We start from the raw sequence: 26,386 nt of genomic DNA on the forward strand, positions 1-26,386 counted from the left end.
GAGGGATCTTCACGTGTTTCCTCATATCAAGGGAAAGCCATGTGCTTCTCACATTAATTCATGTCGCCTTGTCTTTTTTTTTCACTCCTTTTTTCCTTCCTATCTCTTGAGTACCCTTGTTTCACATATGCCCATCATGTGGTAGGTAGGGGGACCCTACTTTCTTTTTTATCTTACTTGTAGGTGTCTGAATTTTTTTTTTTACAGATACAAATTTAGTACACCTAGCCATATGCAGGAGAAACACAAAACCCCAAAGAACTAAATTGTACTATGGGATCTAGGTACTTGGAAAAAGACCAGCCTTTGGTTTGGAGGACTATAGTTGATAGTTAGGTCTAGACATTCAAGACAAAGCATCAAAGCCAACCCTAGGCAAGTCCTATGACAGGCCATTGCTGAGGAAGAAGACCATGTAGGGGAAGCAATTAAGTTGGCGAGTGGCCCATATGTGTTCTTAAATTCAAGAGGCAGCTACCTTCCAATAATTAAAGCCTAATAAATATTTTATTACTCATGCTATTATGAAAACAAACCAACCAAGTGTTTCCACATTCTTATTATGAAAGAGAAATATGCATCAATAATCCATTTCACTTAGCCACATAAGATTGCTGGTTTTGGACACGAGGGCTGCTGTACTAGGGGTCTATCTTATGTAGCCCAACTACCACACGAGGAGCTGTGCCAATTTTCTCACCTAGTCATGTACAGTGACACCACAGCTAGTGATTTAGATGACAAGTTCAAACTCAAGGCTTCCTTGGGGCTTTACATGAAACGTACCAAGTTCATGAATTCCAATAGTAACCTAAATAAAAATATTAGCAACCATGAAGGTGGTTGGTCTTGGTGCAAAATGTGGCCCAACTGCACGCTAAACCCTATATCATGGAGTTTTTAATAGTACCCAATCATATGGGCATCAACAAATTATCAATGGAACTTGCAATTTGAATCGTGATTTTGTCAGCGTATGAACCAGAATTCAAAGCCACTTTTCAGATCTAGATGATATATGCATCAAAGATTGGAGATCTGGTTACATCCCAAACTACTGAAACAAGATCTGATTTGTAATGGGATTCATAGTTTTCAATGGAGGGTCCCACCAAACATATGTATGTTGAGCAACTACAACACACAGTGGATGAGTGCTACATACACAAAGATGGCTTAATCACAAAGAGTACCATTCACTCATTGTTACAAAAACATGCATCAAGGAACATTCCTTGAAGTTGCCCCTCTAGTCTCAATAAAGTCTAAACCCTCTTTCCCCAGTATGATTATGAGATAAGAATGAGTGTTGTAAACATTAGAAAAGTGAGAAGAAAGGAGGAAACATAGTGGGCCCAACTTGAGACTGTGCAGGACTTTGAAGGGTGGGGTAGGGCTATGATCTATCTGACGTGGGTTCATGATAGATTATTCTTTTTAAGGGTTCTTTTTCTTCATAAAGTAAGTAAGATGTGTGGGTAGACAGAGATGTCTTAAGGAAAAGTGCAACGCCAATCACGCAAACATGGTTGAGACATCACACATCATTCATAGGTCAAGTGGGGGAAAGACCAGTTGGTTTGAAATTTTGAACTCTTTTAACACAAGTTGGCGGTTGGTGGGAGCTTCAGTGCTGGTTGTGTTGCTACCTAGATGGACTCACGATAGTGGATTGCTTAGACTTTCATTCACTATTGTAAAAGAAATCTTTGAAATTTGGTAGAATCATAAAAAGGCATTGATTGTTCTTTCGTAATATTGGATGGAGGAAACGGTAGTCTATCAGATTTATGAGAGATTTTTCTGCAAAAAAGCTTATTAAACTATGAACATATATTTAAATAGGTATTTATAGGAAGTGCATTACTGCATGAAAAATAGAGGTGATAAACAAGTTGAACAAACTGAACACAGCCTGTTTGGGATCAGCTGGACTGGTGCTAGCCCATGTAAAAGGTTGCATTTGAATTTAAAGAATGAAAACAATGAGATTGGACACAAAACCTCCTTTTTGTGAACCATGTACTTTAATCAGCTATACCTTTTTCTTTTTGTAACATATATTACACCTAAATTATTATACCTAAACAAGCTCACCCCTTATGAGATGGGCTGAACACCCTCTGCTCATGCTCAACTCATTTAAGTTAAACAAGCTGCTCATGGTTTATCATTCCAAGCTAATTTGGCCAACACAAACCAGCTTGGAGCTTCATGCAAGCTGAATTGAGCTGAGCCATGAGCCACTTGGTTCAATTGCCAGCCCTTAAGAAAAATGACCTCAAGAAAACATATTTTGCACTGGAAGCACTTTCAAATTTTCTAACGAGACTTGCCCTTGAGAAGCACAAACCATTGGCCATTTGGTGCAGTTTCCTTAATGATGTTGAGCAGGCAGACACCATATCAACCATTCATCTCCTGGTTGACAAATACACATCCCTATGGTCAGACACTAAGGGCTCAAGCCCCACATTCACTACAAGGATGAGGGTCAATAGTGGTGACTTTTATAGCTCTTATTGCCTATTTATCGTTGTTACGGATCTATAACGGTGACAGAAAATGGCTGCCAATTTTTTGCCTCAGTTGAGTAATAATGGCAACATTTATAAGTTGTCGTTAATGTGTCAGCCAACACTGGTGAAGAATCTCGCAAAAACTGAGAACACCAATAATGGTGACCCATACCTATAACGATGACATTTTTGTGTCACCTTTATAGCCTGTAACAGAGAGAATTAACTCACCGTTATAGTCAATAACGACGATAAGTAAGTCATCGTTATAGGCTATGAAGGCAACAATTAAGTCATTGTTATAAGTTGCAACAACGGCATAGGGTTAAGGCCGATAACGGTGACACAGGAATGTCGTTATAGGCCTTAAACCTGCAAAAATAATTTTTTTATATTAGTTTGATTTATTTTACATTACATTAAATAAAATGGCAAATACAATTCAAATATACACTTCAAACATTCACAAACATACATCCATTCAAATATAAACATGCACTTCAAACATCAATTCAAATGTAAACATACACTAGTGTTTATACATCCCTAAATATATATTCAAATATAAACATACATTTTTTCAACCTCCTCAAACATTCATCATTTCCAACCCCTTCAAACATTCAACTTAAATGCATTCAAATATAAACATACGCTTCAAAAAACAAACATACTTCAAAAAACAAATATACATCCTCTCCAACCCCCTCCCTTATGTCTTATTCAAACATGCAACAAACATACTTCAAAAAACAAACATAGATCTTCTCCAACCCCCTCTCCTACATCCTCTCTAAACTTGCCATAAACATACTTTAAAAAATAAACATATATCCTCTCCAACCTCTTTCCCTACATTCTCTCTAAACCTGCAACAAACACACTAAAGAATGAGTACAATCTAACAATTATAAAAAAAAAATATGACAATGTTAATGATAATGATAGCAGTATGAGAATTCAGTTTGATAACTTACAGATATTTAATCACATTATGATTAAAGGCTCGATAATACTTTCACATTTTCCTGCACTTTCATGAGAATCTTGAAAAGCATAAAGATAATATTAATAAAACATTTTTCACATTCAAGAGGATATCAACTTCAATTCAATAAATATATATTTAAAATTAATTTATATATATAATCATTTTTACACTAACTACAATATCTCATTATGGTAAAAACTAATACAGGCCAAACAAAAAAAAAGATATAAATAGACATGTATCCTTAGAACATAACATGACATAAAAAACTATGACATGTGCATCCAACAAATAGACATCTTGTAGTTTTATCTACGAAAAAATGACAGAGATCTAAGATGGGGGGTTTGTTTGAGAAAATCTATGAAAGGGTCTATCTGTTATCTGAGCTTACTAGTTTATTCTCTCTCTCGCTCATGATCTTCTCTCTCTAGCTCCAGTTGAGGAAGGAGTCGTTCTTGTTTTTCTCTCTCTTGCTCTTGTTCTTCTCTCTTGCTCTCCTTCTTCGCTCTCTTGCTCTAGTTGAACTTGATCAATCCTTTATTCTTCTCTTAATTATTGTAGCTCCGACTGTATCACCTTCAGATGAGAAGATAACTTTGAAACACAAGCTTTGCTTTTTGGATGGAATGTCAAATGCACTCATCCCCCTCGTATATCCAGACCACTTTTTGAGGACTTTGACAAAGAAGTCTTGTTGCGATATCAACAGACCTCCTTATGAAAAACATGTTTCATCACTTTCAATTTGCACGTAGTGCAGCTTGTTCTATACGACATTAATATTTTATTATCAGTAACTAATGTTAATGTATAAAATAGAATGAATGAATGTGACTTTTGCTTTGCTATTACAAAGTCTGAATTACTTCCAAGGTGTTTTCTGCTTCGCTGCAGATAAATATTGTGTGGTCTGAATGGGTGTGCGTCTTTTTTTAGAACATAATCATTGTCGATTCGTGTCCTTCCATTTCAGTCTGCAAATAACAAATTTAGAATATATTAAATCGAACATATTTAGCATTATACTACTATATAAAAAAAATAAACTTAGAGAATAAAAAATGTACCCTCGTATGAAAGCTCTGGATGTACAAAGATGATCCACTAGTATGTTGGACCATCTGTTTTGCACTATTCGCGGAATTTTTCTCTAACATTCGTTGTTAACTAAAAGAAGATCAATTAGTTCACGAAAGTCTAAAAATTTGAACATTTATTTACTTATGAATATATATTCAATATTTATCGTCCAATAGTATTTGATAAAAAGAAATCTCTTTTCACACTTCAGAGTCTACTCCCTCGAAAAGATGTTTTGCTACTTTGACGTGGTTTTCAAACCCTTGTAATGCTTGTAAAAACCTTCTTGCACTTTTGAGTATGATAACTAAAGTTGCTTATCCATGGTAGTAGGATATTCAGCTATATCCTTGTCTAAATCAAACTCAACCTGCACCAAATTATCAAAATATAGTTAGTAATATTTTTTTATAGATTAATCTGTTTATCAAAATATAGTTAGACAATATATTTACATAAACGGCCTCACACAACGCCATATTCTCATCCTCTGGGACCTTTATCCATGACTTATGAGTGATATTGGTCAGCTCTCTAATTATGCACAAAAGCCTCTTAAAGAATACAAAGGCGTCCTCGCCCATGACTTCTTGCATCTCAGGCTTGATAGTTATTGAAGCCTTTTGTTGCTTGATTTGCTTCTAGTGGACTGCACATTTGTTCTTCCCACGTTTGCGCTGAAAATATTTTGCAGTTGCTAATTCCTTGTAAGAAATAAATATTAATAGAAATGATAGTAATAAATTTTTAATTATACTAAAAAATACTGGATTAATATTTACCTAAGACCGTCGTTGACAACTCTGGAGTCGCAGTGGGTTGTGGTGTGTGGTGGGTCTCTTCTTTCTTCCTTGAAGTATCACCTATCTGTTATATGAAGTTGATCATGTCTAGGTGTTCAACTTGGCTGACAGGTGGTGAACTGATCCACTGAGAGAAAGAATGCCTGCCTCCTCGCTGTGAACGGTATATTGACATGTTAATTTCATGCAAAAAATATTAGCTTAGACTATATTGTATAAAATTGAATCATATAAGAATATTTAGTATCATACAAGAACAACACTAAATCAAATGAACGACAACAAAAAAAATCATGAAATTAAGATAGCACGCAATTATGAAATATAAACAAGGGTCATATACATTTTTTAACTCATTTTTAAGAGGAAAAAATAACAGCACTTACATTACACTTTTTTTGTGACCCTAGATGCTTTATTAACTTTTTAATAGGTAGATGTTCAATTTCACTCATATCAATTTCTGGGTCTAGCCATGAGTCCAACCAATTAGGACTTTCTGGCAACATATGTATGGTAATAACTTAAAAATAAAACAAAAACAACTACAAATAAATTATGATGATTGATATGCCATCAATTGTATCTTTTATTAAACATATTCTATTGTCTTATCTTATATACATAGGTCAAGTTCGACCACACATTAGTACATAATAATCTTCATAATAAAGTGATGTTCAATGCATTAGAATATTTATCAATCATCCTCTCATTAGTATTAAGGAAGAGAAGGAAAAAGAATAAGAAGAAAAAGAAGAAAGAAAAGAGAGAGAGGGCTCGACGGTGGGAGATCACAGAGAGAGGAGGGCCACCGACGGCGGTATCACCCGAGCAAGGAGGAGGGATCAGGCACCCCGGCGGCGGCCGATGGTGGTCCACCGAGAGTGCAGCAGAGAGAGAGAAGAAGAAGAGGGAAAAAAAAAGGTTTGTTGGGCTCTTTTAAAATATTAGGCTATAACAACGATGTTGTTATAGAAAAAGAGAAAGGCTATAAAAGTGACAAGTATGTCATCGTTATAGAGAGCTTTTTTTATTTCGCTGTTATATATCAATGGCGATGATATTATATGCCCGTTAAATATTAACATAAAAGTTTTCTAACAACAATAATTAATGGCCATATAATGTCGGTGTTATAAATAACCTATAACGGCAATATCTAAAGTCGTCATTATAAGTGTGTTTATAACGACGGCATATTTAACTGTCATATAATGTTGCCATTATAACATACCAACAACGGCGATATATAAAGGCATTGTTTCTCATCCCTTCTTCCCTTCTTTTAACTGTGACATTTGTGCTCAGCCAAGGCATTCAGAGATATATCTAAAGTTGCCATTATTACTAAGTCAATAATGTTAACTTTTTTGTCATCGTTAAAGAGTCACCGCTGTTGACTTTGTTAGTTGTAGTGCTTGAACTTGTGACTAAAGCGTCTGATAACAAATGAGCACCGAGATAAAAGTAAAAATTGGGACAAAGAGATGCAGATATCTCATGACATCATCATGTGGGGGGTTCGGCTTTCTTTTTTGGTAATGATCCAGTGCCATGGATACGTTATGATGCATACCTACTCCATCATCCTTTGTTTGGATTTACATCCTCTTCATACAACCAAATCTTTGAATGGACCAACATTGGTGTGAGCTTATATGACACAATTAAACTTGATATTTCCTGGATTGGTATTGTGATTTGTAGGTCATGGATCACTAAGTGCCCATGGACCCAGGTATGCTGGGGTAGGATTCTTTTGGACTAAAAGCTCATGTGTGTTATGGGTTATGGATCCAATGTTTGCAACCAAAGATGAGAACCCGATAATTATGACGACAATTTTCCTACATATTTCAAGGGCCTCGATCGGGACCAAAATAGGATTGATCTATATCCTCAGTCAGGCATGAATCCACCCATCTAGTTCGCATGTGAATGGATCAGGACTTAATATGGCCTAGATTCTTGCCTTTCAGTCGATTCTCAGCACTTTTCTGCATATTCAAGGGGTTCAATCCGGACCAAACCCAGGTTAATCCGTATCCTCATTCAAGCGTGGATCCATCCATCTAGTTTTGGGTCCCATCTGAATGGATCAGGACTGTATATGGTCTAGGTGCTAGCTTTTCCGTTAACTCTCAGCGCTTCTCTACATACTGATGGGGTTGGATCACGACCAAATCCAGGTTAGTCAGTATCCTCATTTAATCTTGGATCCACCCATCTAGTTTTTGGGTCCCATCTGTTTGCATCGGGACTGTATAAGGTCTAGGTGCTTCTTTTCAGTTGATTCTCAGCACTTTTCTATGCTGCAAAGCGTGGATCCACCTATCTAGCTTTGGCCCATCTGATTCTATATGGACTGAATATGGTTCAGGTACTTGTTTTATTGTTAATTCTTGACATTTTTTTATATAGAAACAAAAAATTGAATGTTGGTCATATTTGAATTGGGCGCATTTCAATTCTCATATTCAGATCCAAACTCTAAGTTTTTTAAATATTCTGTTTCTAGGCAACCTGATCCAGGTCGTACCCGGAACCAACCCATTGACCACCCTGTGAAAAGTACCCACAAAAGCCACATTACACAATTGCTACTAAGCCTTTCTACCATTCATGTCCAAAAGAAATATATTTCCTTTGGTAAGAATGCAATATGAATGGGACAAACACAATCTTAACTTTCTGTGGCTTGTGTTTCCACTGGTGGTTATGTTCCCAATACCACTTACCTGTCCTTGGGATGTATATTGCCTTTAATATATCTTGTTTTTCATTGTTACAGTTTTATATAAATATATGCATATATGCAACACATATATATATATACATATATATTCTATTTGCCAATAGCACACAAGAATCCTTTCTTTTCCTTCTTTTTTCACCTTCGCTTTCTTCAACTCCAACCCAAACCACTGTATGGTCCCCAACAATAAAACCATTATTCATGTCTGAAACTTCAGTCATTCAATGTTGTTTCCCTGACCAGAAGAAGCCAGTGAAACTCTTTGGTTTCCAAGTATATGAAGATGAAGAACATGATCCAAACCCTAAGAATGGCAGTGGATCGTCGGAACCCGGAATAAATCCGGCCGGAGACGGCCGGAAGTATGGGTGCCAGTACTGTTTCCGGGAATTCGCAAACTCTCAAGCGCTAGGTGGCCACCAGAATGCTCACAAGAAGGAGCGGCAGCAGCTGAAGCGTGCGCAGATGCATGCTATCAGAAACCCGGCGGCGAGCGCCTACGGATTCCACCCGGTGCCCGGATCCATTATTTTCTCCCCCCATGCTTCAAGGCCAGCATCAAATTATCCTGTTGAGGTTAAGAGCTTTCCAGCTCCGGTCATGGTGCCGCAGCCACCGTCACCTTCTTGGATCTATCCGTCCCAGCCGTCGGAATTTTCCGGTGGACCGTTTATGACATTTCATGGATCAGGAGTGGCATCACATGCTGTGACATACAATTACCCGGCGCCGCCGATGTTTCCAGCTGGCCATGGCAGCGGCAATCACCCGTCAATGCCCTATGCACCTTTACAGTCTTATCTATCATCTTCATCTACAAAACTTTCTGGTGAGAGCGATGTCTGCGGCTCCGGTATGTACTCGGACCAAGAAGCTGGCTTAGATCTACAGCTAAGCCTTGGGCCAGCTGCACCATGAAATTGCATTCCAAAATTCTCATTCTAATATGTCTTCTCTAAACTTGGTCCTGCTCGGCTAGGCGGGGTGTTGCACAGCTGGTACTGTAAAAATTTGTTATTTTTTATATGACTATGAAGAAATTTTAGAGCCTATGGTTTTCAACATAAGATCAAATGGTGAATTATGCTAATCTGTGATTAGCAATTCAGCAATGAAGTTCGTGCCTGAATTGACCCTTATGGTATTTTTGAAAGTGCATCTATTTTACTCGTTCAGTTCAGAAAAAGGGAACAAAGGTAAAGATGAAAATGATTCCTCTGCAAGGCTGTGTTTGGATTTGGTTGAATTGGGTTTCCCTTGGAATTGGAAGTACTTTATGCAGAGTCCCATCTTTTAATGTTAGAAAAGATGAGGCCTTAAATTCATTACATTTCTCTGAGAAATTTTCACCCCTGGAAACAAACAGTGTCTAAACATATTTTACAGGAAATTCAATTCGCCTTTGTTTTGATGCTCTGGATCCGAATACTTCCTATGTTTCAATAATGTATTATAGCATATTTAGTCATTTCTTTATTATGTATACAGGTAAGTTGCAATTATTTGTCCATCTCAAGATTGTTATGTATGCGGTGCAATAAACAAAATTGCCTGCGCTCTGCCATTTTTGTCTAGCGTTCCTTACAGCACGAAGTAACACTAAATTTATTTTATGACATGCTTTATGAAGCATGCCCCTGTGTACCGTGGTGCTACACTTAGTCATCCACGTCGAAATGCGCTTTCATTATTATGGTGACTGTGATGCCATTCTTGTCCGTCTTGAGACTGATGGTTCATTACAATGTTGTCCAATTGTATAAAAAAGATAACCACATGCACATGAGATTAACTTGTTATAATGCCAACGAAGGTTCCCTACAAGATGTCTTTCTTTTATTTAATTTATTTTTATTGTTATTTATTTACTTGTTTCTGTGTGCAGTGTGCGCATGTGCACATCTGTCTATAGGAATTCATGCGCACGTGTGAGATAACCATGTAAGAAATAATCTCCATGAGGTTTGAATATGATACCCTCTGTTATGATGGTTTAAGTTACCTGTCCAGCCATCACAGACATTGTAAAATTGTTATTAGGTGGTGTTTGGATATACCCATTTATCCAGATAAACAAGATAATGTGGGAAACTGCATTATGGAGCAAGATGTATTTTCCCTGCTTTTCCTGTTTATCAGGATAAGTGGCTGTATCCCAAACTCCCTATTAGAATGAGGAAGTTGATTACTGCAGTACATGCATGAGATACCATAATCCTCAAATTAATCAATTATCTGAAGATGAAAAAGTAATCAGTCTAGTTAATGTTTAGTACAAAAGGTGACCTAGCTTGTGAGCCTGCTGACTTGCAATAATAGTAGAAAAATTAGGCTGCATCACCTGGCTATCTTTATTAGGGGTGTCAATGGGTTTGACACGGACTTGACCCTACAGGGTCAGGGTTTGGTGATACATAAGAAGGTCCAATTAGAATTAGGGTCAGATCCGAAGGGTCCGATTAATATATGGAGCCGGGTATGGTTTGTGAAATTTCAAACCAAACCTGGGCCTGACCTAAGTTCTGAATAAGATCCACAAATTTTCAACGCAAAAGAATAAAAACAAAGTTATCGGGTATGGTCCAGTTTTGGTACATGTAATCCTTATAGGATCTGGGTATGGTTTCTCTTATGATGAGTCCAATTGAACCCGAGTCCAGACCCGATACCATCATCTCAAATCAGGTCTGGATCTGGTTTCACCTGGTTTTGAACCAATCCTGAACCATTGGCAACCCTAATCTTTACCAGGCCAACAATGCCACAAATTTATGGATGCTAATATCATGGTTTTCAGCAAGATATCCAACTTGGCTAATTTTATGCTGGATTTGGCATAGGTAAACTATTCAGTTTGGGCTCGAATGATAAGGCTGCATGGTTAGATCACACTATCATAAGTGAGGGGTCTTGGCTTGGACAACCCAAGGTTGCCTATCAACAAAAAAAAAAGGTTTGATGAGGGCCATTGCTTAGTGCAACAGTAAAGTGCTCAAGCTGCCAGTGAGGAATCACGGGTTCAAAATTTCAAATTCTGAGAGCGGCCACTTCTTTCAAAATGCAGATGGCCAGGACCGCCTAATTGAAGACCACACTGGGTATGACCCTTTTTCAAACTGAGTTTGATATAGGGTTCTTAAGTTTGAATTTGAAATGAAAAGATCTGAAAAATATTTGCAAGTTTGGGCGCCATTAGGTTAAGCCAGTTGAACTTGGGGTCCTATGACCAGAATTCTATATGAAAGTTGAAACTTATTATATTAGATCAGACTAGATAAGATTATTTGGTTACATCTATATCCAAACTGAATCAAAACATGCAGCTATATCATTCGTGCTGTAAGGATCCGAATGCAACAATACTAGATCCGGATAGGCCAAATTTGGTGATAGCTGTATGAAGAATGGATCTTAACTGAATATGGACCCACTTATACCATATTAGTTAGAGGAGTTCATTTGGTAATACTCTTCTGAACTGATTATCCGTTTACATGCTTACAAGAATGGGCCTCCAAAGTTGGCTAATTGCAAACTCAGATTCATTGGAGTTGCAAAACACAATTAAATGAATTGAATTAATGATTTTTTTTAACAATAGAAAAGTTAAAAATAAAGGAAAAAAGAAACCAAGTCATCAGTTACATGAATCAGCTAACACTGTGCTGTCACACTAAGGCTCTGTTTGGGAGCCTGTATTTGGTAACGAAATATCAAATCCTAGATATCCTAAATCCAGGATTTAGGAGCCTTAGTGTTTGCTAACACCCACCACTGCTTTTTTTTCCTGATGACGAGGAACCCTCGCCGAACCGATGAAAAAGCCGGGCGAGCCACATAAGGAAAACCCTGGGTGGGGCCCCACGACCACCCACCACTGTTTGACATCTGGTATTTGACATCCAGCTGGAGTTGGTATCTCTTTTCCAACTACCAGTTTCCAAACAGGCAATTTAAACTAAAAGAAAGTTGAAAGGGAGATGAGAAAGGGTGTTCAATCTTGGACTTGCCAAGTACAACCAATAGAGGAGAAGAGAGGGGTTTGGGGCTGCCAAATTCCATCCCATTTTCCAGGATTTGCCATAACCAAGCGCTCAAAAGCAGCTAGGGATTTGGTGAATCAACTCCAACACCTGCCAATGGTGGGTTCCCAAACAGAGCCCAAGTAGGACTGATTAAATAGTAATTTGAGCCTTTATTATGCGAGTACGCGAGTCAAGTACTCTTTCTGTATCTTTAAAATAATATAAAGGTAATTTAGCATACAATCACAATAAATATTAAAAAAGGGCTATCTGGGGCATAAAAAAGGAAATTTTCCATGATTGACAACCAGGAGACTCTAAAGCTGTCCCAAGGGATCCTTCTTAGTGGGTACTCAACCCAAGTGCCGATCAACATCTTGCATATGTGGAGGCCAGGTTTTGATATACATCATTTTTTTTTTTTTGAAAGAAAGGTTTTGACATACAACAATTGGTTGGGGAAAAAAATCCCATGTCAATAATGCACTCGAAATGCATTTGAAAATCCATTAAAAAAAGGCATTTGAAAACATGGTAAACTTTTGAGAAAGCTTCATTCTTCTAGCCTTTTGTGTTAAACAATCATAGCAAGCAATGGATGTCAAAATCATGCTCTACTTTTAAATGAAAGAGACATGATGCTGAAGTACAAGTGACTTCCTCATAATATCTACAAGCTCACTATGTAACCTTGTTTAAAATACAGCAATAGGTAGTATTATGTGTCCTCACTCAGAGATCTTCCGTGAGGATTCAATCTAAGAATATTACGGCAATCCAATGATTGATATAGATTTACGTCGAAACAAGTGCTTCATGCCTAGCACACTATTCTTACAATGAGAGTGTGCGCATAGTACCATTTCTCTAGAGAATATCACTAGTGCTTTGTTGCATGAGTCTCAATTCTCATATTCAAACCACCAATAAATCGTGAAACTGATTCGTGATCATAGCTTTCAAACATTAGAATCTCGAACCAATAGGGCATGTAACTTAAAGTGTCACCCACTCTAAACTCAATCATTCCATTCCATGGCTCTGATACCATGTTGGGATGAACTCATTCTTTTACTCCAATACAATTATGTAAAATATGAGGGTACGAGGAGAGAAGGAAAAGAGACCACCTTCAATCAAAAACTTTAATTGTCATTAACTCATAATTACCATAAACACACTTATTAGATTCATATTGGCAAAGTGCATGGGCTCTTATTTATAATCAAGGCTTCCAACACTAGGTGAAATCAACAAGGGATATATCATTCTCCTATGAAAAGAGACTTACATGGCTTCATAAGACTCTTACATAATAATGAACTATTTTCTACTATAACAACTCTTACAATGACTTAACTACCATTAAAAAACAAAAATAACCTAAACTACTCAATCCAATTAGGATTTGAATTAAGACAAAAATAACCTTGGTGAAAGACCTAATCAACACTCCCCCTTAATGTTGACTCTAAGCTCACAATGCAGAGTTCACCATGCAATTTTTCAAACTAAGCCACTGTCAATGGTTTTGTTAAGATATCAGCAACTTGGTTAGCTAAAGAAAACTAAATCCAAATCAACATCTTATACAACTACCTTTTCCCTGATGAAGTGATGTTCAATCTCAATATGTTTCATCCTTGCATGAAACACAAGATTATATGCAAGTTGAATAGCACTCTTATTATCACATTTAAGTAAGACAGGTTAATTTGTCTTATGTCCAAGATCTCCAAGAAGATGCATACGCCATGTTGAATCCTACACTACCATAGTCGTTGCTCTATATTTAGCTTATGGAGAAGAAAGTGCAATTGTAGGTTTTTTCTTACTACAACATAAAACAACACCATAACCAAGGCTAAAACAAAAGCTTGAAGTAGATATGCAGGTATTAACATCACCTGTCCAATCTATATCCATGAATTTGGCTAACTTTGGAGAGAAAACATCACTATATATAATACCATAATCATGAGTGTCGGAGATATACACGATGATCCTTATAACTGCATCCAAATGAGACCTCCTTGGATTCTACATAAACTGACTTATAATCCCAACTACATACGATATGTTGGATTGAGAAATAGTCAAGTTTATTAACTTTCCTACTATCTGCCTATACATAGTAGTATCTTCTAGCAGCTTTTCTTGATGTTTACTTAGCTTCAAATTAAGTTTCATAGGTGTTCTTGTAAACTTGCATCTATTCATATCATATTCGGCAACCAAATCACATGCATATTTCTGTTCGCCAAAAAAATAGTCATTTTTTACTTAAGTCACTTCCATGCCAAAAAAAATATTTTAGTTCACCCAAATCCTTCATCTCAAAATGAATAAACAACTGATCACGAATCAATTGAATCTCATGTGCATTATCACCAATTACAATAAAATTATCAACATAAAGAACTACAGTCTTTTTTACAAGCAGGCTATAGTCAATAGAAAAAATAATATAACCACAAAAATAATAATTATTTTGACATTTTTTTATTACATGCTCTAGGTCTTTTCTTAAGACCATAGAGTATTTCCTAAGTTTGCACACATACTTAGGATGAAAAGGATCAACACAACTTGTTAGTTGTTTCATATAAATATCTTTATCAGGATCACCATCTAAGAAAACATTTTTTACATCCATCTATCATATGGACCAACCACAACTAGCAATCAAATATATAAACACTTTAACAAAAGTTATAAGATTTATATTCACCTTAAGAATATGATCTCAAGCAACCAATCTTAGAACATAATTCATTCTCTACCAATTCTTTGAATTCACAAAACTTTTCAAACACCTTGAATTTTTTCTTAAGAAAATATCCCAAAGTATATCTACTAAAATCATCAATAAATGTCACCATGAACTATAATCTTGTGTGTGTGGGTGTGCATATGTTTTCAAACACATCGGTGTGCACCAATTCAAGTGGCAGAAAAGTCCTTGAGCTACTCTCACTGAAAGGGGATTTGTGTAACTCTTCATACTAACAGGCAACACAAATTGTGTCTGATTTGGCTTTTAATGATGGCAAATAATATATCAAATCATGTTGTTGCATATATGTGAGTCTACCATAACTTATATGACCAAGTCTATAGTGTCACAAGTTAGTAATCTCATGCTTCAAAGTACGGTTCACATAAGAGTTACCAATAGACATAACATACAACTTATCAATCTTTTTACTAGATATCACCAAATCACTGGAGACTTTATTTTTGTCATATACTTTCACATCATTAGTGTCAAATACAACATGAAAACCATAACAAGTGATCTGAGGAACTGAGATAATATTCTTTTTCATACTTGGCACATAGTATACATCATTTACTCTTAAGAAGATATAGTCAAAATCAACTTGATAGAGTGTATCATTTGTGGTAATAATATTTGACCCTTTATGTGCACATAAGTATATATACAACTCTCGTCAGTCAGTCAAGTGATTGGAACACCCAGAATCAACGATCCAATCAGAAGTGAAGTCAATACCTGATGACTTCGGTAACCCAGAAAATCATGCATCAATAACTATTGAAGTGAGTGCTTGTCTTTCTATATCTCCCCCCTCGAGTTATACTATGAGAAGTATAGTTTTTGTTTAATTTTCACCGTGCAATCTTTTTTAACATGACCTTGTTTTTCACATATATAACAAGTTCCTCTAAACTATGGTTTTCAGTATTATTAGGTCAGAGAAAAATTCTTTACTTATTATCTTTAATGCCTTTCTTTTCCCACTTTTCTTTTAAAAACTTGTTGAAATGCTTTTTTCCTTCTCCAGAAAACAAAACTTCATCTTATTTTTTAGAGGACTCATCAATATTATTCATTTGATTCATTAGTGACTCTTGATTTACTAATAAATTTTTTAATTCAAGCAAAGTTGGTTGTTTAGGCCGACCTACAAAACCAATTAAAAACACAATGTATTCTTTGTTAATTCCACAAATTAACAAGAGATGTTTCTTATCCTTATTATATTTATAACTTTCATCCAATGAAGTTAACTCATTAAACAACTTTTTAGCCTTTTCAAAATATTAAACAATAAAGAGATTACTTTGTTTCATGGTGGCAATCTCATTCTCTACAAATTATAGCCTTGCTTTATTTTTCTTGTAATACAAGTATGCAAGAATTTCTCAGGCTTTTTTAGGAGTCTCTTTATCTTCAATGTTGATGTGAAGATCCTTCTTTATGATTGCTTGAATCATAAACATAGTTTTTTCACACTTCATCTTTCATTTTTTTCTTGTTTTGGCATGTACGTCATCATTAAATGGTGTTACAATATCTAATCCATTAACCACCTTCCACAAATCTAGCCCAATCAAGTAAGGTGATGCAAGATTTCCAATATGAATAATTTTTTCCATCAAACTTCCTGATTTCAGGAATCATGTTATTTGATACGTCTTTCATGGATCTAATATAAAGCAAACCGAGTTTTCACATGATCCAAAACCTTGAATTAATACATTGACAATATGAACACCCATTTTCATTGTTTGATCAAGGGCACCACAAGTTTCGACTCAAACTACCAACAAATCATGAAACTAATTCATGATCGTAGCTTCCAAACAATAGAAGCTCAAACAAATAAGGCGCATACCTTAATGTGCCACCATTCCCTCAACTCAATGATTTCATGACTCTGGTACTATGTTGGGGGTGAGCCTATACCTTCAAGCCTTAAATATAATTATGTAAAATATAAGGACTTGAGGGAAAAGATGAGAGAATAAAAAGAGGGACCACCTTAACAAAAAAATCAATTTTTATTAACTCATAGTTATTATAAGCACACTAATTACATACATATTGGCAACCTATGTATAGACTCTTGTTTACAATCAAGGCTTCCTACACTAGGTAGAAGTCAACTGATATGTCCTTCAATGATAAGAGACTTACATGGCTCCATAAGACTCCTACATAACAATAGACTATTCTCTACTCTACAACTATAATGACAACTGCTATTAAGAAATAAAAATACCAAAACTACCTAATTTAATTAAGATTCAATTTAAGATAAAAATGACCCTAATCAAAGACCTAGTCAACACTAAACTTCAACATTATGAGGACATGCTTGTTACACTAATAAGAAATCACATGTTTGAGTCCTGAGAGGAGCCTTCTTTTGCAAAAAATGTAGAAGGTTAGGACCACCTACATTCCCCAAAATTTGAGATCACATTTGTCACGACCTTTTTTCCGAAATGTTCAGTTTGTTGTAGGCTTTCAAGTTCAAATTTTGAAAAAAACTGAAAATATTTAAATCCAAGAAAGATAAGAATCCAATTAGAAACATAAGTTTGGATATTAAGCGAGTTGAACTTGGGGTCCTATGACAAAATCCTATTTCAAAATTGAAACTAATTATTCTAGATCAAATTAAATCAGATTTTGTCATACCTATATCCATGCTTAATTGCAAACCGTTCTGAACCCAATACTTAGACCTGAATTGACCAATTTGGTGATAGTCATGTGCAAAATGAACCTTAACTAAATATGGACTCACCTATAACATATTAGTGATAACTCATTTGGTAATAATCTTCAAAACTGATGACCCGTTTATATGCTCACATGAATGGGTCTCGAAAGTTGGCTAATTTCAAATTTGAAGTGCACAAAAAAACTTAAATGAATCGAGTTCATGAAATTAACAAATTCATCAGTTAGATTAATCATTTTTCACTCACCTCTCATTTATTTCCCTTTCATGAGCCAACCATCACCTGACCATTGGCCATAGCCTCACCATTGGATGACTCCAACATCAGCCACCACAACCTCCCTATTATTGACGCTCTTCCTTTCTCTCTTGTGTGCCAACACCTTAACCGTCAGATTCTATCCCATGTGTCGCACCTCCGTCGTGCACCACCTCTGTCGTACGCCACCACCATTGAATCCCCCACAACAAGACTACCTTCTGTCAACCATTGTTGTCATCGTTGGGGAGCCCTATAATCGTTGATTGTTTCTTCTGTTGTCACCATACGATACCCCCTACCACCATCCTATCACCAAGCCGACCACCATCTCCTCTCTCTTTGCATGTCCTCGCTCTTTTCTCTCTCTCTCTCTCTCGTTCTCACTTCTCTCACCCAAAATAGCTCTGATACTAGTTATGTGGCACCCCAAAAATCTGAAGGATTTTTCTTATAAAGATATTAGACCTTTGAAAATACTACGAAAGATTTTTCAAATATTTTGAAACAATTCCCAAACTCAAGCACGCCACAGATATAAAATCAAATCATTCAAAATATTTACAATAAACATTCAAAGTCTCATTTCATTTATTTCATAAATAAAATTCAGAATTATAAATACAACTAAAACTGTACAGAAGTTGTTCAATCTAGTTTACTTGAATTTGAAAATTAAAGTCCTCATACTACAATAATCTTCCACCTGGACACTTGAATTTGAAAAATATAAAGAAATTCAGCGTGTATAATTTCACAGACCCTTGCTAGGTCTTTAGAATGTCAAACATATAATTATAAAAACACAATTGGTTACATACTTTCTTATGAAACCATAAATGCAATACACATCTTCTTATGTGTATGCCTCAACATACAAGTCATGTACAAGTCAACATAGGTATATACGTGATCTACACAAACTCTATGCATATTTTATGTATATATCAAAGCACATAATGCACACATACATCAGTACATGTATATCAAACAACTAATGTGTATAAGTAGCCTATGTTTACTCTTACCCATAATCAATTAAGCATACAGTTATGCAATATATCTCATTCAGTTGTGCATTCATACAGCTATTGAATTTTAGCATGCAATTATAATAACACTCAATTTAACATACAATTACGCTCATATAGAATTCAAACACATAATTATGCTCACATTAAATTCAAGAATTTAAGCATGTAATTATAATAACACCCAATTCAATGTACAATTATGCTCATATAGAATTTAAACATGCAATCATGCTCACATTAAATTCAATATGCATTTATGCATAGAACAAAATTTAAACATGCAATCATAACTTACCTTATGCATAACCATATTTTTTTATCTTTTAATTATATTTCTTTTGTTTTACATGCTTACAACCATTTCATATTAATTTTATCTTGTTAACTCAAAGCACCACTCCTAACCGCCTATGGGCACTCAAGTCTTGCAAGGGGGTGTTCATTGAGCCAATTTGTATTTTTCATATCTTAACCTTCAGGAGTGCAAGAGGCCGACACTAGAGTATGGGACACATCATCACATCATGGTAGTGCACTACTAAAGCATACAACTATAACTCAAACCCTGCTACATTTATCAGAGCGAAAGGTCCCCTTAGACCGACATGGTAAGGGAAGGGTTTACATTTGACCTCTGTTTCTCAAGAACGACTTAAGCCTACGTTCACAATTTTGCCAAGAATGACTTATGGTTACGTTCATAATTTTCCATGAGCTTGATGCAGCACAGGTTCACATTTGACCCATTTACTCGACCTCAATAGTATGAGTTAATGTCATACCATCTTTCAGGCATAACTATTAAGTGCAACTTTTCCTATATTTCAAAATTTTTTTCTCAATGCATAACATTTAACTAGTGAATGCACATCCTAGACATTATGAAATTCAACTGTTGCACTTGGGTCAATACCCATAATTATTATGGTATTCAATCATACAATTCATGCATATCACATTACCAAAATTATAATTAAAACATGAATAGCAGAATTTTAACACTAAATGAACACATTTGGTCAATACCCATCAAATCATTGGAATTAATCATGCATATCACAATTCAGAAAAACTTGTCATACATGTAAGTTTTCAAATACGAATAATGAACCTCGCATTCGAAACAATCATTTGAGTCAATACCCTTCACTTCCGCATTCGAAAGTGTACATTGCACAATAACATGAATCGCAAGATTTTTCACATTCAAAGTAATCATTTAGGTTAATACTCATCATAATCATATTTTTCAAACATACAACACTTATATGATACACTATTAGTCACATATGTAAATATCTAACACAAATCAAAGTTTCATACATAGAACCATCGGAAGGGTTAATACCCATTGCGTTCATGAAATTCTAACACACATTGCATATATCACATTGTATTTGTCATTCTGACACATATCAAACACGAATGATGAATCTTCGCCTACAAATAAAATTATTTAGAGTTAAAACTCCTCAATTTCACAAGCACTCATAAAAAACATTCATAATTATAACATTCACCCATTTTTGCACAACCTACCTTTTAATGTATGCATCCATAGATTCTTTCACATTTTATACATCATCCCACACATCACATACAGTTAGTTAATTTTATTCCACCCATCACTGTGCAATCAAACCTACATAGTTATCTTCTAATGTATGCAAAAAATTATATATAATTAAAAAAAATTAATGTATGCACCGTAAATTCTGTTCCAAAACCCAATCAATCATTCATGTGTTAAAATACCCACATGTATGCCAGTAACATACATACCCCATGCATCATACATTTGTTTGCATGTATACATCACTGTATACTTACCCATCATATTTATACAAGCATATATGTGCACAGTTGCATACACACTTGTCACATCGAACAAAACATTCATATATGCTACGAAAGCATAAGTACCCATCACATCAAACATGTGTATGTATGCCTTATTTTCATACACATGCACCATAGCAAACAATCTCACGTATGTCATTTTTTCATACGTGTGTATCACAAAACATAATTCAGAGGTTTGTAGGCGATGTATGAACCATAGTCGTAATATACATATGTATACTAAATCCATATATGTACATATTACATTCCACATTCGTGTGTATGCTATGCCACTGCCACAGTCCCTGCTGTCATACGGCAGCCCCTACAAGGTGTGGTTCACCCTCGAAGAGTTGTCGAATGGGTCCTATCAGTGTTCGGATACAGCCATTGTGACCCACATTTATTGATTTAGTTTATTATATTATATTATTAATTGTCATTTGCGTCATTCTTGCATACGCATTGGGCTGCAGTCATTACCATCCATGATCCACCACCATCATCTCGTAGTCTGCATTGGGCAAGGAATTTGATACACGCTAAATGTATAGTTTTTGAATTCTTACCAGTGCTTGGGGTACGATAGCCCTACGTTCAATGGGTTTCTAATTACTCATGGGGTGCGTAAATAGTTTTCTATAGAGGCATTCAGAACCCGAGAACAGTTGTATTTGCAAACATCTGTTTATTGGAATTGAGAAGGGAGATGAAAAGAGTGTAACGCTATTGGAGTTGCTAAGTACAACCAATAGAGAAGATAACAAGTATTTGAGGCTGCCAAATTCCATCCCATCTTCTGTGATTTGTCATATCCAAGCTCCCTTATGATGGTGGTTGTTGAGGAATCAACTCCAACACCTACTGATGCCGCGCAACCAAGTAGAGCCTAAATGGGCTTGATTTGGTGGTAATTGAGCCTTGACTACGCGAGGCAAGTAAGCTTTTCTTATCTTTACACTACTAACGTGGTAATTTGTGATGTAATCATAATTAACAAAAAAAAGACTATGGGCATTCAAGAAAATGACAACCAGCGGCCTCTAAAGTTGCACCAGCGATCCTTCTTAGTGGATACACAACCAAGTGCTGGTCAACATCTTTCATATGTGGAAGCCAGGTTCGGATATTCATCAATTGGTTGGGGAGAAATCCCATGTCAATAATGCACTTCAAATGCATTTGTAAATTCATAAAAGAAAAGCATTTGAAAACATGGTAAACTTTAGGAAAGCTTCATTCTTCTAGCCTTTTGTGTTAAACAATCATCACAACCAATTGGAAGAAGATCCAGTGTTCGGGTAAGAACTACTAGGAGGTGCCAAGTAGTGGCTGCCCCACTATAACAAAGGAAACCGCCCCACCGCTCCACACACCCCTTCTCTTCTATTATTAAAGAGGGGCCTCAGTGTACTTCCCTCCTTAGAAGGTAGAATACCTATGAAAGTTCTGACCTGAACACGGGCTCCAACCAATTGGAAGTCAAAATCATGCTCCACTTTTGAATGAAAGACACATGATGCAGAATGATAATATGAGTACACCTTCATAATATCCATATGATAGCTGCATATGAAACCTTGATCCAAGTACAGAAATATGTGGTATCGCGAGTGTTGTCAGTTGAGATCCTTGATGAGGCTTCATCTAGAATCTTAAGACAATCCAACGCACGATACAGACCAGTTTTGCATACCGCACTATCCTTACCATGAGAGTCTGCTTGTTCCGAACAGCCATGGTTTTCACCTTTTTGCTCTGATGTATATACCTCTTTGGCACTCTAGAGTGCCCCACAAGGCCTTACGGCCTAAGAACTCCTTATATTCGGACCCTCTCTCCCCCTCTTGATGTACTTTGCTTTCAAGTATCTATAAAGAAGCTTTTTGCATCCTTGTCTCTTTGCTCTCTTTGTGTTTGGGCATACGCGTACTCTTGCTTCCGCTCGTGCGCGTGTGATGTGTGTTCTTGTGCGCTCAAAAGGCCTGTCTTCGGTGTTTGTGATTGCCCGAAGCTGCGTCACAGGGGCCTTCGCTTCTAAGCCCGTGATAAGTTGGTACCAGAGCCTTGTCGACATTGGGAGTGACAATGGCACTGAAGAAGATTGCCATGACTCCTTCAAGCAGTATGGTTCCTGCTAAAGAGGACTTCAGGGTCGATGATCGGGTGTCAGCCATCTCGCGCGATATGGCGGAGCTGACTGGGTCAGTGACCAACATGGAGAAGTTGGTTAATGGAACTTGTGTCGCTTTTAGAGATCTCAATGCAGAGATCAAGACAACGGTAAAGGGAGTGGAAGACTCGGTGGAAAGTCTTGCCACTAAACTTAACTACTCGGTGGAGGACTTTTCCACCAGATTTGATGATTTGTTGGGTCGGTTCAACATCATGGCTGCTGAATTGGATGTTGTTCGACGAAAGAATGAACAGTTAGAGCGACAATTAAGAACTGCCCCGGCTGGCGGTGTATAGCGACTCGATGGAGCAGCATGTTCAGCACCTTCAGATTGTGTTTCAGACTTTGAAGGATCACGAATTGTATGTCAAGCGAGAGAAGTGCCTATTCGGCCAGAAGGAAGTCCATTTTCTGGGGCATATTGTGGGAGGAGGCACTCTCAAAATGGATCATAAGAAGATTGAAGTTATTCAAGCATGGGAGCCGCCCTCTAAGGTTTTTGAGTTACGCTCCTTGGGACTTACAAATTATTATCGATGCTTCATCAAGGGATACTCACATATTGCGGCTGCGCTCACAGATCTGTTGAAGAAAGACAGACCATGGCTATGGTCTGATGCCTGCCAGAAGGCTTTTGAGGGGTTAAAACATGCCTTGACAGAGGAGCCAGTGCTGAAGTTGTCTGACTATCGACAAGTGCAGACTGATGCGTCTGACTTTGCTATTGGTGGGGTGTTGCTCCAAGAAGGACATCCTATTGCATTTGAAAGCAGGAAGTTGAATGACGTTGAACGTTGATACACGGTGCACGAGCATGAGATGTTGGCGATCGTGCATTGTCTCCGCACATGGAGACACTATCTCTTGGGATCACAATTCGTTGTGCGCATTGACAATGTTGCGACAAGCTACTTCCAAACTCAGAAGAAGTTGAGTCCAAGGCAAGCACGTTGGCAGGATTTCTTGGCAAAATTTGATATGGTCCTTGAGTATAAACCAGTCAGGACCAATGTTGTGGTCGACGCCTTGAGTCGAAAGGCGGAACTTGCAACTTTGCTCACCTGGGATGACAGTGTGAGCCAACCGACGAGCAATCTTCTTGAACAAGTGCGTGAAGCTTCAAAAAGTGACACAATAGCTCAACAATTGATCACATTGGTGAAGGAAGGAAAGATGCGGAGATTCTGGCTAGAGGATGGTTTGCTCTACGTCGTGGGCGATCGTCTATATATTCTGTGACAAGATACCTTGAGGAGGCGCTTGATGCACAAGTGTCATGATACTACTTGGGTGGGTCACCCAGGACAACAGAGGACCTTGGCATTGTTGGAACGTGCATTCTACTGGCCGCAAATGCGCGATAACGTAGATGCCTATGTGCGGACTTGCTTGATTTGCCAACAAGACAAGCTCATCAATCAGAGACTCGGTGGACTACTGGAGCCCCTACCTGTGCCTAGTCGCTCGTGGGAGTGCATAACCATGGACTTCATTGTAAGCTTGCTGAAAGCACAGGGTTGCAGTTCGATTTATGTGGTTGTGGATAGGTTCTTGAAGTATGCTATCTTCGTGTCTGCCCCTGCCACCTGCTCAGCCGCGGATACTGCAAAGTTATTCGTGCGGAACGTAATTAAGCATTGGGGAATTCCAGAGAGCATTGTCAGTGATCGTGATACACGCTTCACTGGCAAGTTTTGGCGAGAAGTGTTTCGCTTAATGAGGATGAACTTGCATTTCAGCATAAGTTTTCACTCCCAAACCGACGAACAGACAGAGAGAATAAATGGCATGCTGGAGGAATACCTGCGGCACTTTGTCAATGCCAACCAAAGGGATTGGGTTGATTTACTTGGTGCGGCTCAATTCTGCTACAACCTTCAAAAGAGTGAGTCATCCGGCCATAGTCCATTTGAAGTCGCAACTGGACAACAGCCGCAGACTCCGCACTCCCTTGCTGTGCGAGGACGTGAAAAAGCACCTTATGCATACCAGTTTGTCAGGAACTGGCAAGATCAGATAGAGTTGGCGAAGGCATATCTAAACAAGGCAACCAAGCGCATGAAGAAATTGGTAGATGAGAAGCGTCGCCCAGCAGAATTTCGAGTTGGAGACAAAGTGTTAGCCAAGCTTTTTCCTGACCGCACAGCTATCTTTCGGGGCCACCACCGAGGCCTTATTCGCAAGTATGATGGCCCCTTCACCATTATCAAACGTGTGGGAAACTTGGCGTACCAGCTGGACTTGCCAGCAAACTTTCAAGTGCACCCGGTATTCCATATATGCAACCTGAAGTCATTCCACGAAGATGAAGGAGATCCTCAACGGAGCATGCCTCAACGTGCCCCGATCCCGCAGCGAGCTCCTTCAACAGTTAGTGTACCAGGCAGAGATCCAGATATCATCCTCAACCATTCCAACAACTATCTAGGGGAAGTCAAAAAGTACTTAGTACAGTGGAAGGGATTGCCAGAATGTGAAGCCACCTGGGAGAAAGCCAGCAGCATATTTCAGCATCGACAACTTATAGAAGGCTATCATGAACAGTTGGCGTCGAGGACGACGCCAACTTAGGCGAAGGAGCGTGTTCTGGACCATCATGTTTTTCACCTTTTTGCTCTGATGTATATACCTCTTTGGCACTCTAGAGTGCCCCACAAGGCCTTACGGCCTAAGAACTCCTTGTATTCGGACTCTCTCTCCCCCTCTTGATGTACTTTGCTTTCAAGTATCTATAAAAAAGTTTTTTGCATCCTTGTCTCTTTGCTCTCTTTGTGTTTGGGCATACGCGTACTCTTGCTTTCGCTCGTGCGCGTGTGCTGTGTGTTCTTGTGCGCTCAAAAGGCCTGCCTTCAGTGTTTGTGATTGCCCAAGTTGCGTCGCGGGGGCCTTCGCTTCTAAGCCCATGACACTGCTCATAGTACCATTTCACGACATAATGGCACTAGTGTCACCTTGCTGCATGAGTTTCAGTTCTCAAATCAATATGATCCTTATAGGCTTCACAATTTGCCTAGATACCCTTAGATGATTGGTGTTGACTGTTGAGTGAGATGCAACCAACTTCATGAACTCCACCTGTACTACACGAGCAGGGTATGTTTGGACGTCATGTGAAATTGGAGTAAACTAGACACCATGTACAATCCCATAAACAAGTTAGAGCATCAATACGAAGTTGAGTCATCATGGTGTCTTAGTAACGTTCACTGACACCATGACAAACTTTCTTTGATTTTCTATCCGAGTAACCATAATTAATTTGATTTCCGGAATCATTCCACCACCACCTGACTAATTCATCACAGTTTGCATAGTTCACAAAAAATCTGATGCTATGCGAGTAGACAGCAAGGGTCCAACCAAAGTGTCAGGAATGCTGATAAAGAGCAACCTGACGG

The 26,386-nt window shown here is 37.6% G+C and overlaps 1 protein-coding gene across 1 annotated transcript; it reads left to right on the forward strand.

Moving 5' to 3' along the window:
• The first annotated feature begins 8,355 nt into the window (after window positions 1-8,355).
• On the forward strand, window positions 8,356-9,072 carry LOC149827413 (zinc finger protein 6-like). The gene has a single exon (XM_090018510.1). The coding sequence runs from the start codon at window positions 8,356-8,358 to the stop codon at window positions 9,070-9,072; it is 717 nt and encodes a 238-aa protein (XP_089874636.1).
• The last annotated feature ends 17,314 nt before the right edge of the window (window positions 9,073-26,386 follow it).

Source organism: Nuphar pumila, chromosome 10 (genome assembly GCF_984573655.1).
Source record: "Nuphar pumila chromosome 10, dmNupPumi1.hap1.1, whole genome shotgun sequence".
NCBI classification, from domain to species: Eukaryota; Viridiplantae; Streptophyta; class Magnoliopsida; order Nymphaeales; family Nymphaeaceae; genus Nuphar; species Nuphar pumila.